The sequence below is a fragment of the Coptis chinensis genome, chromosome 1, assembly GCF_015680905.1.
Source record: "Coptis chinensis isolate HL-2020 chromosome 1, ASM1568090v1, whole genome shotgun sequence".
NCBI lineage: Eukaryota > Viridiplantae > Streptophyta > Magnoliopsida > Ranunculales > Ranunculaceae > Coptis > Coptis chinensis.
This window is the reverse complement of record NC_141456.1, coordinates 10,506,285-10,523,869: the sequence shown is the minus strand read 5'-3', so window position 1 is coordinate 10,523,869 and position 17,585 is coordinate 10,506,285. Positions and strand designations below refer to the sequence as shown.

The following is a 17,585-nucleotide window of genomic DNA, read 5'->3' as shown; positions in this document are numbered from 1 at the left end:
CACTTGCTTGATCACTATACCATATCCTAAGCGAGAATTTAGGCCCTCTTTGGATTGATATAGCCAGAAATTCAAACCTTATGAAATTATTTTCCACTAGTCGCCCCTCTGAGCCTTTCTTTAGCCTTTCATAAACCACAATTCCTTTCCCCTTTTACAAAAAAAAAAAAAAAAAAAACAACAGCCAACCCATTCTTTGAATGAGTCTGAGAATATAGATGAAGAATAGAAAAGAGAAAGACCTTTGAAATCAAGAATTTGTTAGTCGCTTCAAATAAGAAAACAAAGTTTCCATCCAAATAAATAAAAAAAAATAAAAATAAAGAGTTAGAACTCCAAAAATAGAATCAAAGGAGTCAAAAGCCAAAGAAAAAGAAAAATATGGCTAAGGATGGAAACAAAAGTGTAAAGCAAAAGTAAAGAACAAGGTTTCTTCTAGTTACATAATATGAAGACTCTATTATCTCGGACTTGTCCTTTTGAATATCCATTTCCTTCCTTGTTAAACCATCTCCTAATCCCCGCAACACCTAATAAAGACCTCTAGCTCAATTAGGAATAGGTTAGTGTGATAGTAAGTGGCAGATGTGTTTGATCGACTCCGGATTCCTTGTGTGTCATTGAGATTGTAAGGTAAAGTGTGCCCATTACACATTGGAGTAGCAAAACTTGAGCGGAAAAATCAGAGTATTTTTGTCTTGACATTTATGTGAGGACCTACTTAAGGACGCTATTCTGAGTTTTTAGAAACGGACCTGTTTTCATAGTATTACTCATTGTATATATGTTTATTCGTAGATGATCGATTATTATGCATATATTAGCTTAGGTTTCGACTTGATTATTCTGTATTAATTGCTAGTGAGATGTATAGATAATTGAGACATAAATAAGGAAACAATAGTTTTATTTCTTAGTCGTTGAAGTATAGATGAAGTTTGTGAGTACCTTCACTGGAAAACTCTCACAAGGCTATAACTCGTCCACTAGGGAATTCCTAGTGGTTTAAGGCCTTGTTGCATATGGTCAATGCAATCGCACTCGGCGAAACGAGACTAGTTAAAACTCTATTTTTGGTCACTTATTCTAATTTCTCATATTTGCTTGAGGACAAGCAAAATGTTGTTTGGGGGTGGTTTGATAAGAACCCAAAACTGTAGTTTTAACCCCTTAACAATATTGTTGTTAGACAAGTTATGTGATTAATAATATAGGTTTATCACTAATTACGTACTTTTGAGTATTTCATGCTTTGGAGTTGAATAAATGTAAATTTGTTATTAATTGGGCGCTAAAAGGAGCTAAAGGGATTGCTATGAAAGTTCTATGAAGAAAGCTCAAGTTTCATGGAGAAAAAGCCCTTAAAAAGCCCAAGTCAAAGCTGTTAAGTGAAAGTCAAACCGGATTAGAAAGCTGAAGAAAAGTCAACAGAACTTCAAAAGGCCATATCTTTGGACTCAAATCTCGGATTTTGGCCCATTTTATATCAAAATGACCGGCTCAGAAAGCTCTTTCCAATGGTCTAGACTTTGACTCTATCAGAGCAGTATAAGTTGGTGAAAACTTATGCTACAATAACACGACCAGAATAGGAAGTCTTGGATTCAACAAATTGGGTTTTGGGCTCGATTTTTCGGCCCAAAACATGACTCCCCAGCCCATGCATGAATTTAGCTCTTCTATATCAAGAGACAAAAGCTTAGCTCTTAAGCTATCTAGATCTAAACCTAGTTCTAACTCATAAAATTTAGTTTTGTAATATAGAATTAGTTTTAATTAATTAAATTAGTTTATATAGATTAATTTAGTTAGTTGTCAATTTTATTAGTTGTGAGAACAAGTTTTGAATTTTACAATAAATTACTTAGTTATATTTCAATATTTAAATTCGAATTTAATCTTTCATTCATAGATTTAGTTATTTTAAATTGATAATTAGTATTCATAATCTTAGTTCTAAATTAGTTTAAATTTTAATTGTAATCCATGTTTGAATCTTAGACTATTGTTAATTTAGATTAATAAAGTTTAATTAGTTATTTAATAATGACTTGTTTTTACTATTCTTGTATTAGAAATGATAGTCTAATGAATTCTAACTAAACCTCCATTAGAGGGGTTTGATGAAGCTTGGATGAAGACTTGATGTATTAGTTAGAATTATTGCATTTAAGAGTTCACTCTAGTAGGTTAGTTGATTCACCATGAGAATGGGTTGAACTTCCTCACATGCTAATTATTAGTTGGCAGAGATTGCCATGAATAATTAGGGACCACAATTAATCTTAATTAGTTATGATTGTAATAATCTACACTAGCATATTAGGAATTTATTTAAGGGAAATCAAATCCCCCTAATCTCTTCTCCATATTCTTCTCTATATTTTATTTAATTGCTTAGTTAAATTATTATAAGTAAATTCATATAATTAGTTTCATAGTGTAAATTCATCTTTATAAATATTGCTCTCACCATTGTTCCCTTGTGTTGATTAATTGATTTCTTTATGTCTTGGTAGTTTAGGAGTGGAACGATTCCGTACTCTATATATTGTATAAATCTATATGTGAGAGTAGGAAATAAATAATTGATACCGTAAGAATAAGGTTAGAGTAATCTAGTTGAGTTTTTTACGGGTTATCAGGTATCCAGCAAAGGGCATGCTCATCCACTTATTTAAGGGTGCATAACCTTCTTCATGTAGGATTTCTTTCATCGCATAAACAACCTCACTTTGACTGTACAAAGTACAAAAAAGGGGGATATTGTCAATAAGCTCTTCGTACAAGTCCTTTCTCATCTGCAGCCATTCTTCTTAACTTCTTCCTAATGTAATGCAGAAAGCTCTATAACCGCAGTTGTCATCGCCAACAGGGGTCATCGACTCTAACAATGTATTTATGCATTTCTTTAGGAATATCCAACCCGTAATCCTTAGGACCCCTCATCTTTCCAAAGTCTAACCCATCTTTCACATTTCGTGGTGTGGCTATTTTTGGAGAAGCCTTATTTTTTGGTGTGGTTGTTTTTGGTGTTTTTGGAGAAGACTTATTTCTTGGTGTGGTTGTTTTTGGTGTTTTTGGAGAAGCCTTATTTGTTGGTGTGGTGTGGGTGTTTTGGGTTGGTATTTTTGGAGAAAGTTTCTTTCTTGGTGTGGTGTGGGTGTTTTGGGTGGGCGTAGTGTTTGGTTGTGACGAGACCCACTCATCATGGTCACGTTGAAAGACTGTTCAAAATGAGATGGATCTCGCTTTGAAGAGTTCTCATCTCCAGTTGGAAGCTTTCTACTGCAGCTACCTTTCGGCCGACCTTTGGTTTTTGCTTCCTCACGAGGTGGTACTAGCCATGTATTTTATGGCAAGGCAATCTCCATAAGCTTCCTAATCATAACCCTCTGCTCTTCTTCAAAAACCATTGCAAACCTTTTCATGAACAAGTCCATCGAAGGTGTAACATCGGGACCAACACCCACTGACACATTGGGAGAAACAGACAATGTTTTCCAAAAGGGGTCGATAGCAGTCAAAGGGATGGACCGCTCTTGCTCATCAAACTCAATTAATTCATGAGCACATGGCAGTCCATGGCTCGTGTGCAAATAGCACCAACACACCGATCTCTCCATCTTTAACACGCTTTTAACCGGTATCTATTTCTTCAAATAGCAAGTCCAAACACTTGCGTGAGACAAGGCCTCTAAGTTCACGAAACAAAGGAATCCGGTGGTGGTGCTGAGTTACAATCATACTTCTCTCAAAGGTAGCTATAATCTCGGACATCTGGATCTCTAGAATCAGGTGGATTAAGCTAAACATACTCAAAAAATCATGACAGTTTGCATTTCCTAGTACACGCTTCACCTGAGCATGAGACCCTTCAACTCTATTGGTCGTGTACTCCCAAAGTGAATATGTTGGTCAGTCCAACAACATATGAATCGATCCCTATGAGGAAACTAAGTCTTTCACAAATAACTAACCAAATTGGAGTATTCAACCCTGTAATATTTTTCCAAAATATCCCATCTACGCTGGAAAATAACCTCTCTCTTCGATTTGACTACAATGTTCCATGAGAACTGGGCCTTCTCTATAAGTTCTATAGTTGGAAAAATATCGTAACATTTTGAAAGGACGCACGTAGCGATATGCCATCTACATAGATGCTTATGTGAGTTAGGAAAAACTTTGTCAGTGGCACTCATCAAGGCCAAGTCCCTGTCAGACACGATCACATATGGGCTTATGTCACCAAGTAAGCCACTAAAATAATGTAGGGCCCACTCATAGTCGACTGTTGTTTTTGGTCAAAGACGACACCGGTGAAAAGACTTCCACGTTGAACTCACCCCAACAAACTATACGAAAGGCCACCGATACTTGTTAGTTTTGTAGGTAGCGTCTAACATGAAAACTATTGGAAAAGTTCGAGCCAACTTAACACCTTTTGGATAGGCCCATAACAACCCCGTTATCTCCTTGGTATTCTCATCCTGTCTCAACTCCTCAAAATAATGTTCTTTTGCTAACAACTCACGCAATCTCTGCAATTGTGTGAGACCGTTCATATCCAATTTCCTCACCTTTTGTCTTGCAGTGTAGACTTGGGATATAATAGATATGTTTTCATGATACCTATTCTTGATGGAATCCAAAATTTGTTTTGGCTTTATTCCACACTTACTCATCTTTGACAAGTACTCAAACTCTGGAACGGTCAGACGAGTAGCAAATGCATGTCCTTCAAGGGTCTTCGCCAATATATGGTTGTGAATACCATTTCTAACTTCTATTTTCCAACTATCGGCGGTCTTTTGAAAAAACACCTTTAACTTAAATGGACATCCCGATTTCTTGGTTCCCAACCTTCTCTTATTAGCCCTCCCTAGCCGCTTTCCTTCTTGTGTGACCAATACACACCCGAAAGCACTCTCGCAAAAGCCAAATTCAATCTTGCTACTCGGTTTCCTAATTTATACAAAATTCTTGTCATTTAGAACATGCAAATCAATAAATATATTTTTCAAACCTGCAACAATTAAAAAGAATAGTGGCAAGTTAGAGTCGAACCACACCTTGAAATGGAGAAATTAGAGCGAAGAGAATTAATAAACCAATAACTAACTAGGTACGTGAGATTTAAAACAATTTTTGGATTTTTGGTTTTATCAAACTAATTTAATCTAAGAATGAAAATTTGCTTCTATTTTATCAACTAATTAAACTAAATTTTGCTGGTTTTCAAGAATTCAATTAATGAGAAATCCTAATGGTGAATGACTTCACCCCTATTTTTAAAGAATAGATTATTTCAATATTTCCAAATATTTATTATCCTTTCTATTTTATAAATTTCATCAAATAAACTCCAACACTAATTGCAAGTTTAATGGATGATTTTCACTAAATGCATTTTATGGACGCTAGTCACATTTTTTTTAAAAGAATAAATCCTCAAATTCTTCAAGCATTATAGGAAGCTATCTAAGCATGACAAATCAACTCAAATAAATTAAAGTAGTATACGTCATCAAGGATAGGCAACTAAAATGTTATTGAACAAGCTTTAATAAAAATAATAATGATGAAAGAAACTAACAATGAGAAATACCCCAATTATTATGGTGATAGAACTCGTGTACATTTCGTTTCAATATTATTAATTCATATGAAGAAAATCATTGGATACGTTAAAGATTATACTGGAGAATAAAAATTGGAAATACAAGAAAATAAGCATACATCTTCATGATAGGGGATTCATCTTCCACCATTAGGGTAGAGATTTTACCCCATCATGAGTTTAGAACACATAAAAAGATAAGAAGTAGATACCACCATTTCACTTGAAACTTGAATTATTGTATTGATTGTTGATCGAGAACAAGAGAAACTAATACACGCTCAAAACTCTCTCCCTTAAAACAAAAATGAACTAACTAAAGAACTAGTTTGATGTATTTTTCTCTCAAGTCTGGATGTCTTCAATGCCAATTCTCTTATCTATTTATAGCTTCTACAAAGAATATCTTGGTGCATAATATCTTCACATGAAATGGAAACAATCTTTGTGACATGAGAAGAGAATATAAGATAAAGAAATTTTGGAAATGGAATATAGAAGAGATATTATCAAGGCATGATGAGGGAAGGAAATATAAATTGGTAATCAAATAAAGAATAAAATGGAATGATATAGTTTTGAATTAGGAATGGAGTGATTGGCAAGAATATGGAGGATATGGTGGCAAAACTATAAGGTATTGAGGAATAATTTGATTTGATAAAATCAAGGGAATAAATTATTAATGGAAATGGGGATATTTAATGGGGTGAAAATGGTAAGGATATATAGTGGTAGTTGTGATTATTCTTTCTTGATTTCCATCCGTAATTATCAATTCTCTAACATTTCCTTCCATTCTTGATAGCAGAATTTATTCCATGAGCTCTCACTTATTGATTCTTTAAATGATCATTTTTGGCTCATGGGCTCGGGCTTTGATTGAGCTTTGACCAACATCTTTATTTCCTACAAAAAAACTATATTAAACCAAATTAATAAAACATATTTTACATGGGACTTTTCCAAAGACATGTACATATATGCAAATAAACCTTTATGACAAAAAAATGTGCATAATGCCATGGAATAAAGCAAATGTATGGTTTTACGTTAAAAATACGCAATTAAGCATAAATGATATTATAAAGTGCCTATAAAACTATATATAAAATATACAATTTTAGGCACTTATCAAACACCCCCAAACCTACATTTTGCTAGTCCTCAAGCAAAACAAAACAAAAGAAAATCCTAACTCACTTTCGCAGGAATCGCGGCTGCAATTAGCTTGTGCAACAAGTCGTTAAACCTCAAGTTTACCCCTAGAGGACGAGTTTTGTCTCGTGAGGGTTTGCAAAGAATATACCCACAAAATTCCGGTGTTCTAAATTAGACTACAAAGACTCGATTATCCAGGTTATCACTCTAAGTTATCTTAGCAAAGTCTTTTAATCTCTTTTGGCAATAAACTTCAATTTTTGTGACACCAAAGTTAATAAAATAAACAATAAACACAAGCATTAAGCAATATAAGCACCGTGCTATGAAAAGATGCAATGCTATGCACGAGTAACTTCACTTCTGGTATCTTTAGAAAGAATCATTAACTTGGGTTCTCACTGGCTGTGTCATAGACATGTATCACTCATATTATTACACTCCAAGTCAAGGTCTCTCTAGTGTGCGAAGGCACACTCAATCCTTACACTCTCAATGACTAACCAAAGAAGCTGAGGTCGATCATCACATCATCTTCTTACTTTCACACCACACTTAGCCTAGGAAACTAGAGGTCTTAAATGGGTTGCAATGGGGCTTAGGTAGGGGTTAACAAGAAAAGGAATTGATATTTCAAAGAGCTATTACTTGAGAGAATAAGGTCTTCACAACTACTTAGAGAAACTTCAAACTTTAGTGCTTCTTCAATTCAAATTGTAACTTTCAAGGAGGCCTAAGATTTTTATTTTTTTTGAAGGTGGGCACTTCTTCTTGCTATTTTGATTGACTTGTCGCAAGGTCTTGAAACTCTGACTTTTCTATTAAGGAAGCAACTGACTTTGAGTACACTTTATTTATTTTCTTCACAGTCATCCTAACTCTCAAGTAACAACTTAGGTAGGCTATATTATGGGTTAAAATATATGGGTTAAGGAGTTTGGTTCACAAGAAAAAGGCTTAAAGAGCAAGGCTTCAAAAAAAAGGGATATATATATATATATATATAGGAATATATATATATATATATATGGGATATATATATATATATCAAGTGGGGTCAAACGGTCAAAGAATGCCTAATTTCTACCTAGGTGTCCGTGTGGTGATCTAGCAAGAAGAAGTGTGCATCTCTCTACTCGGAAAAGCTTCATCCATGGTGTCATCACTCGAGAAAATCCACACATAATGCAGGCTTTTGGCTCAGACTCACAGGTTTTGTCTAGTTAATTCATCTGACTCTTGGATTCAAGAAGTTCATTATTACTCATAAAATGCAATGCAAGATTCATGCAAAGATACTCAATAACTAATGCAAGGTCTATTACACTCTAATTAACTCAGATTTCTAAGACTCAAGTCAAAGTATGTAGCCAAATTGAGACTTCTAGACCTATTTCATCATCGAAAGGGTATCAAACCTTTATTATCATAAGAATCCCATAGTTGAAATCTAAAACACCATTTTTTATTTTTTTTTATTTTTATTTTTTACAAAAATCATAAACATCAAAGAGGAAAATTTTAAATTTCAACACCCCCAAACCTAAATGAAACATTGTCCCCAATGTTGAAAACTAAGCCACCAAAATGACAATAATGATGTTAAGGACAAAATGAACGTAAGCTTGGAAAGAGAGAAATTAAAACATTTTACCTTATTTGATGTTTATTTACTAATCACATTTCCTGCCAATAAAATTAAATAAGAATGAAAGCACAAGGAAATGCAACTATACTACAACGACTATATATACAAGTGCACCCCCAAACCTAGAGTTTGGAATAGGTACAATACTTTAGGTTGCCTCCCAAAAAGCGCTAAGGTTTACGTCGCCACCCCGATGCGGTGATCGAAGAGATGATCAATCCCCGATAGGCAGGATCTTCCGTAATACTTCCTCTACCGGGGAACGTAACTCCAAAAATGGCTTCAAACGTTGACCATTGACTTTAAAAGTACTACCATCTTTTGGGTTCTCAACTGTGATTGCTCCATAAGGAGTGACATGTGTGACTATGAAAGGACCAGACCAACGAGTTTTCAATTTCTCAGGGAACAAATGAAGACGGGAATTATAAAGTAAAACTTTTTGACCGACCAAAAATTCCTTCCTCATGATTTGGTTATCGTGTACCCTCTTCATATTGGTTTTGTACTTTTTAGAGAGGTCATATGCATTATTCCTAAGCTCCTCGAGCTCATTCAATTGCAACTTCCTATGGTCACCAACCTTGACAAGGTCAAAATTAAGGCTTTTTACGGCCCAATAGGCTTTATACTCTAACTCTACAGGCAAATGACAAGGCTTACCAAAGACTAGACGATAAGGTGACATACCAATGGGTGTTTTGAAAGAGGTTTTGTAGGCCCAAAGTGAATCAGGGAGTCTTAAACTCCAATCTTTCCTATCTGGTCAGACCGTCTTTTCAAGGATATATTTGCTTAATTTCCCTATTGGAGACCTCAGCTTGACCATTGGTCTGGGGGTGATAAGGTAAGGCAACCTTGTGAGTAACCCCATATTTCTTCATTAAACTTTCAAAAGTCTTGTTGCAAAAGTGTTTTCCCTCGTCACTAATGATAGCGCGGGGAGTACCAAATCTAGCAAAAATGTGTTCCCTTAGAAAATTGACAACAACTCTATGGTCATTGGTCCTACATGCAATAGCCTCAATCCACTTTGAGACATAGTCAACTGCTACTAAAATGTACTCAAAGCCATGGGAGTTAGGAAAAGGTCCCATAAAGTCAATATCCCACCCATCAAAAACTTCCATAATCAGAATAGGAGTAAGAGGCATCATGTGTCTACGAGACATACGCCCTAGGTGTTGACATTTACTACAAGTGTGACAGTAAGTATGGCCATCACGAAACAATGTAGGCCAATAAAATCCGCATTGTAACACTTTTGCAGCGGTCTTTTTGGAGCCAAAATGGCCACCACATGCATGATCATGACAAAATGAGAGAATAGCTCTATGTTCCCACTCAGGAATGCATCTACATACTATCTGGTCTGGACAACACTTAAAGAGGTAGGGGTCATCCCAAACAAAATATTTGGCAGTGGCCAAAAACTTAGATCTATCATGCTTATTCCAATGATTGGGTAATTGAGTGGTGACAAGGAAGTTCACTATGTCAGCATACCATGGGGTCTGAGCAACAGCCATCAAGTGCTCATCATGAAAACTCTAAGAAATAGGCCAGTTTTCAATGGCCTCAGTCACTAGCCTAGACAGATGATCGACAACTACATTTTCAGTTCCTTTTTTATCACGAATCTCAAGATCAAACTCCTGCAACAACAAGATCCATCGGATCAATCATGGTTTGGCATCCTTCTTAGAAAGAAGATGTCTTAAAGCCGCATGATCAGAGTAAACAATCACTTTGGAACCAATCAAATAGTGTCGAAACTTATCAAAAGCAAAAACAATTGCCAACAACGCTTTCTTCGTGGTTGAGTAGTTAAGTTGGGCATCATTGAGAGTTCTACTAACATAATAGATGACGTAAGGGAGTTTATCAACCTTTTGACCTAAGACTGCACCAACCGTGATAATCGGAAGTGTCACATCAACTCAAAAGGGAGTGACTTGTTAGGTGGTCAGATAATGGGTGTAGTGGTCAAAACATTTTTCAAATAGTCAAAAGCTTTATAATGGGCATCGGTGAAATCAAAAGGAGCATCCTTAGCAAGTAAGTTATTTAGAGGCCTAAGGATTTGACTAAAGTCCTTTATAAACCGGACGATAAAACCCAAGATGCCCTAAAAAGATCTAACATCTTTAACAGACTTGGGAATGGGTAGAGTAGAAATCACATCAATTTTAAACTTGTCAACTTGGATACCCTCACTAGAAACAACGTGACCCAAGACAATGTCTTTCTTCACCATGAAGTGGCATTTCTCCCAATTGAGGACTAAGTTTTTCTCCTCACATCTTTCTAAGACAAGACTCAGACGATTCAAGCAATCATCAAAAGAATAACCAAAGACAGAGAAGTCATCCATGAAAACTTCTAAAAACCTCTCTACCATGTCAGAAAAGATACTAATCATTCACATTTCAAAAGTCGCAGGTGCATTACAAAGCCTGAAAGGCATGCGTCAATAAGCAAACGTACCAAAAGGGCAGGTAAAGGTAGTCTTTTCTTGGTCTTCTGGGGCTATAACAATCTGAAAGTAACCAGAGAAACCATCTAAGAAATAATAGAAAGCATGACCTGCTAATCTATCCAACATCTGATCAATAAATGGGAGAGGGAAACGATCTTTTCTTGTTTGTGCATTAAGCTTCCTAAAATCTATGCACATTCTCCATCCGGTCTGAACTCTGGTTGGGACTAACTCATTTTCATCATTTGGGACAACAGTTATCTCGGATTTCTTGGGTACAACTTGTACAGGGCTAATCCACTGCCTATCTGAGATTAGATGATACCTGCATCTAGGAGCTTCAAAACTTCAGCTCGGACCACTTCTTTCATGTGTGGTTTAATCTCTTCTGGGGTTCTCTAGAAGTTTTAGCATTATCTTCCAAGTGAATTTTATGCTGAACCAATAAAGGATTAATACCTTTGATATCACTAAGGGACCAACCAATGGCAGACTTATGTTTTTTCAAAACTTCAACTAACAAGATCTTTTGTTCATCTGATAGATAAGAGGCAACAATAGCAGGGTATGTCTCATTGGGTCCTAAGAAAATATATTTGAGTTCAGCTGGTAAAGGTTTAAGTTCTGGGCTTGCTGGTGAAGGAGTATAATCAACCTTGGGCTCACTACTAGGCTCAACCTTTGAATCAACACTGGAAATTGTTTTTGGAATAGGAGGGTGGAGTGGTTCTACCTTAGCTTTCCAATTTTCGGTATCTAGGATAGGTGCCGAGTCTAATAACTCATTCACAGCACTAATGGATCCATCTATGTCAAAGTCACAAGCAAAATGGGTTAAACAGGCTTCTAATGGGTCTTCCACTTGTGGAGTAGGGATCAAACTATTGAGGAGAAAAACTTCACCAATATCCTCATCATCACTGTGTATCTTCATAAGATGGAAAACATTCACATCTGCAGACATATTCTCAAAGGACATCTTCATCTCACCATTTCTACAGTTTATCAAGGCATTGGCTATGGCTAGAAATGGTCAGCCTAAAATGATTGGAATTCTATTATCTACTAACTCATGAGTGTCCAAAACTATGAAGTCTACAGGGTAGTAGAAGTCAGCTACTTTGACTAAGACGTCCTCAACTATACCACGCGGAATCTTAACAGATCGGTCTGCTAATTGCAAGGTGACTCTTGTGGGCTTTAAATCTTGTAAGCCCAACTCCTAATAAACAGAATAAGGTAATAGGCTGACACTAGCACCAAGATCTAATAGAGCATTGCCCTTGAACTTGTCTCCAATGTGGCAAGAGACTGTAGGGCTCCCAGGATCCTTAAGCTTAACTGTGGTTTTCTGGTGGATTAAGGATGTGGCTTGAGCAGCAAGAAAGGCTTGCTTCGGGACATGGGTGTTCCTCTTATTAGTGCACAAGTCTTTCACAAATTTCATGTAGGATGGGATCTGCTGAATTGCGTTGAGAAAGGGAATATTAATGCTCACATTTTTGAAAACCTCCATAATCTCATAAAACTGTTTATCTTTCTTATTTTGAGTAAGTCGCTATGGGAAAGGGGCTTTTGGCATAACAGTTCTAATCTGGGAATCTGGCTTAGTCTGGGAGTCATCTGGCTTTTGTTGTGGAGTCTTGGAACTCGGGGTTACAGTTGACTCAGTTTCTTGACTAGGTGGGACTGGAGTAGTGGACTCACTTGGCATCCTAACCTGATTGTCAATTTGTCTCCCTGATCTTAGTGTGGTGATTGCTTTCATCTCCCTAGGAAAAATATTGTCTTGGGAACTTGAAACTTCAAAGGCATTTTTCTTGGTGTTCCCCTTTGGGTTAGCCAATGGTTGACTTGGGAACGTTCCTTTCTCTCTAGCAGCTATAAGGTTAATGAGTTGACTAATCTGGTTAGACTGTTGGCTCACTTGTTGTTCAAGCTTATGGAAGGCTTCTTCCCATGGTTGTCTTTGTGGTTGTTGGGATGGAACATACTGGGAACTAGAAGATGGGTTGTACTGGGTTGGGTTCATCTGCTGGTTCATGGGGAATTGGTTGTGTTGCCTACCCTGGTTGCTACTAGAAAAGCCTGGTGGACCTAATTGTTGGTTTTGAGGAAAATCATGTCTCCAAGAGAAGTTAGGGTGGTTTCTCCAATCCTTGTTGTATGTTGGACTAAAAGCTCCTGGGGGTGTTCTCCTAAAATCATTAAAGGCACACACTTGTTCCATGGTGGACTCAGGTTGTTGAATAAAGATGGGACATGAATGGGCAGTGTGGTCTGGACCTGAACAAATTGTGCACGGAAAAGTGTTTGGTTCATTGTGCACACTCATCACAGAACTAGAAGCATACGACACTTGTTGACTCTGGGCCTTATTGGATGTTAAGGCAAAAGCAGCAAATTGCTTAGTCAAATTGTTTAGACTATCCAACACAGTTTTTAGCTCATCGGGTCTCTCTTCACTTCGTACATACCTCCTCTCTTAGGTTCACTAGTTTGTCTCTCGTTGATAGGGGTGGTACTAGTACTAATACCCCACTGTTGTGAATCCTCAACTAAGTCTTGGAGGAATGTGAATGTCTCTGATCCGGTCAAGTAAGTGAACTTGCTTTTGTGCATGGATTGGATCATTTGGTGTTGATCTTGCAAAAGTCCTTTAGTGAAAAATTAGACTAATTGCCACTTTTCATAACCATGGTGGGGACACTTCAAAAGGAGAGTGTAAAAGCGGTCCCAACACTAATAGTAATGCTCGTTCTCAGCTTGCTTAAAATCCATTATCGCCGCTCTCATCGCGTTAGTTTTCGAAATGTGATAAAATTGTCCCATTATCGCCGCTCTCATCGCATTAGTTTTTGAAATGGGATAAAATTGTCCCATGTCTTAGATAAGTTGCACGCAAACATTGAACAAACACATTCCAAGACGTTGAGACTTTGACACCCAAAGGGCGTGCATATTTGCTAGTATAAATAACTCTTTGTAACTCTTTTTTTGGTAACAAAATAACCCTTTGTAATTGTTATCCCAACTTTTATTTTGCAATGGATATTCTTCGGTGTAAACCCAACGTCCCAACCAACTAACCCATATACACTAAAGTCTGAAATGTTCTAAAAAAACCTTCTTTCTGCAATTTCTAAGTTCACGATTGTCAATTTGACATTATCTATTTAATGGCGACTGAAAATGAGAGGATCTATCTCACTTATGGAGTGTCATCAGCGGTGTTGGTCCCCTTTCCGGCCAATTAATTTTTGATAGTCCTTATTATATTACAATTTTTTTCCAAGTGGCATGTTTCAGATGGAGGAATTTATTGTATACCAAGATTCTTGGATTGACCAATACTAAAATCAACTTAATCATAGAGTGATCTTGGGCACATCTATAAAAACACTCCCGTACCCCAATTTTAAAATAATAAATAAAATTATTTTAGACACATTTAGATTCCAAAATTACTTTTTTTTTATTAGGCGTATTCAAGGCAAAACAAGCCATTTATTAGAATATAGATGGTGGAAACTTTTGGAATGTTGGATCTAGTAAAAGTCAACAAAGAGTACAAGACTAGTCAAACACATCTATCATCTATATATAATTATGAACAATTAGAAGGGGGGTAATGGACTAATGGTACACAATCTTCAAAAACTAAATACACAAAAGCTAAGGGTCATTCTCAGAGTTAATTATTTTTCAAATGCAAACTAAAAATCATGCACTTATCTTTCACAGCTTCAGCTTCACTCCCATATTCTTTGAACTTGTACTCTTCCTACTTGCAGGAGGATGGCACCTTTCCTTCACTGTAACATTGATTACACAAGCTAAAATATAATGAGATTTCATCTCCTTGAAGCGTGACCCAATAACGGGATAATGGCACACAGAGCAGGCCGACATGATGATCATGCCTAGTCTTATCCCCTGTTTCAAGCTTCACCATAGTGGTCATGATTCCAAAACCCCAATCCGAATCATCAAACATCACAACGAACACAATGATGAAATGGTCGATACATTGGCTTCTCCATGTATCTCTAACATTTCACTGGTTCCATGAGATGGGATGTAAACAACCCTCAACAACTTAATGTATGTCAATGCATCAGCTCTCTGAACCTGCGAAATTCTTTCATTCACAGGCCGCCACAAGAGAGCATCAAAAGCAATTCTTTTGCATTTATCGGGAGGGCAAGAACAACAAAGAACATGCCCAAATCCACTCTACCCGAACCCGAGGCATCCAAGACAGACAAAATCTTCTCATTGATTTTTTGGTTGGGGGGGGATTGGCCGAAAAAAAGTCAGTGTTTTTTTTTTTTTGCCCCTATTGGAAATCTCCAAATTAATTTGGAAGATATTATTGGATTGAAGCGGTTATTGGAGTATAAGAAAAACTTTAATTAGTTATGGGATACGAGAGTGTTTATATGGGTGTGTCCAAGATCACCCTAATCATATGCATAAATTAAGTTCGCTGAAGAAAGTATTTTGTTTATGTTTTTATATTTTGTAACAACCATGAACTCTTACATATAATACATTAGCGAAAAAAAATATTTTACATATAATTTTATGTCCTTCAACTCAATATTGAAATTTATATATTTGGGGAAGTATTTACAACCGTAAAAGCAGAAGCAACATATTTTCAATGCAACTTTTGTTATTCGAGTACAAACACGGCATATATACACCACACCGTGAGTTTATTTATATCAAACTAGGGACACATACAGTAGTGTAATTGCAACAATGGCAGCAACCATAATGGCACCCACCACAGCCTCCTCCGCCATTGTAACCACCCCTCCACTGTTTTATCCACCGCCGGGGGGACACCCTCCACCGTATCCACCCCCTCCACCGTATGGCGGACGTCCGCCATATGGCGGACGTCCGCATCTGGCGGGACGTATAAGATGGCCGGACGATAGTACGGCGGACGGTAGTATGGCGGACGGTATCCACCATACTTAGCATCCTCCAAACTCTCATTGTTCTCTGCCAACGAAATAGCACAGGAGTTGTTAATGAGAATGATTAATGCATTACTTAATTAATATAAAATCTTAAATAGATAATGTATGTACTGCAATGAAATTATGAGAATGAACATATAACTTAATTAGGCGTTACTGCATATACTACTAGAAGGTGGCATTTTAGGTATGCTAAGAGCTAGGCAATGCTAATAGGCCGGCCTCAAGCACTATGTCTTTTAGTGTGGTATGTACTGTGTTACTGTGTCGCAACTCGAGTTACTACTGTTTTGCAAACGTATCTCTTTCAACTTGATTATTGCTAGCGTTCCTAGCTCGTAGACATATTTTAACATCATGGAAATTTCAAAAACTAGGTACAAGAAAGAAGGTAATTAGTTTTCTTAATACATCACGTATTTAATGTCAGACTCACCAGCTTCAGCAGTTTGACTATCGGCTGCTGCTACTTTAGAAGAAATAACCAGAAGAGCAATAGCTAGGAGGAATCCCATAACAAAAAAGGCTTTTAAATGAGACATTTTTCTTGAAATGTTGAAAGACAACAGACACTTCAGAGGATGACTAAGTATGTGTACGTAGTGTGCTTCTAATTTATAGAGGATTGAATAGGGGATGAATGACGCACCATGTGGGGATGTTGGAATTAATACATCATCCACTTGTGTAATCTTGTGGGTCTCCCTTGTTGAGAATTGCATGCAAAGCCAATTCAATCTGAACTGAGTACTCAAGACCATATAAGGCCAAGTCCAGTGGTACTCTATCCCACCAAATATGATTAAAATTGTGATCCATAATATATGGTGCCACAAAACACTAACCCGTCAATATTATTGCTATCAAATTTACTTTTCTATCCCAAAAAAAAAAGAGGAGGGCAAAATAGAGAGTTGGGAATTTAATTTAATCAGAAAATGTCAATTTCCCCATACTCTTTTGTTTATGGCAGCTAGAATAGTTGTCAAATTTAAAGTTTTTTTTTACACGTCTATACGAGTAGCGGGTCAGAGAAAAATCATTGAACTGAAAAATGCAAACCCACTAACTATATCCACTATTCTATTGTGATTTTGTGTTTTGGCGCACCAAACCATTAGACTCACAAGGGATTTGCGTGATAATCCTGAAATCTATGATTAAGTAGTGAACTTGCGGTGATCAGATAGATTGAAATGGATTCTGATTGAATAGGGATACGCGGGTTATATCTTGCCGACATAGATCAATTAAAGTAATCCAGAAAAACAGTAGACATGTGTTTTCTCCCCTTCATTAATTTTGTCTCTTTGTGTTCTACAGTGGGCACGTGGCAACAAATAAAAGGGAGGGGGTGAGTTGGGGCCTTCAACTTCCAGTGGTGTAGGATGTTTTGAATTTTGATTGTATATAATCCTAAAATTGGGTTATGTACGTTGTAGACCTTTCTGTGATCGAGAATGGAGAGAGAATTTGAGGGCCCTTCATTAATTCTAGGCTGACAACCGACCACTTCGTTGGCAGCTTTTGGCCGCCTGTAATTTCTACGTTTGGTATGGCTGTTTTGTTTATTTTTACCCGTGCAAGTGTAGGTTTTTTCGGCCTACTTTACTTTTCTTAACGCCTTCAAACCAAGCCCAAATAATAAAGATGAAAAACAACTGCCTACCAGAAACGGAG

The 17,585-nt window shown here is 36.9% G+C and overlaps 1 protein-coding gene across 2 annotated transcripts in view; it reads right to left on the bottom strand.

Annotated features, from left to right (window-relative positions):
- Nucleotides 1-17,213, bottom strand: part of LOC147522052 (uncharacterized) — a 98,398-nt gene extending 81,185 nt beyond the window's left edge. The window contains exons 1-2 of one of the 2 annotated variants that reach the window (XR_015211999.1): nt 16,342-17,213; nt 15,495-15,927 (exon numbers count right to left, since the gene is read on the bottom strand). Coding sequence is in view for 1 of the 2 variants with exons in the window: in XM_086590737.1 (XP_086446863.1) it covers nt 16,342-16,447 (106 nt within the window). In the remaining variant the exon portion in view is untranslated. Of the gene's footprint in view, nt 1-15,494; nt 15,928-16,341 lie in introns of those variants that run through there. The other variant, XM_086590737.1, reaches the window with a different exon arrangement.
- Nucleotides 17,214-17,585: the final 372 nt, after the last annotated feature.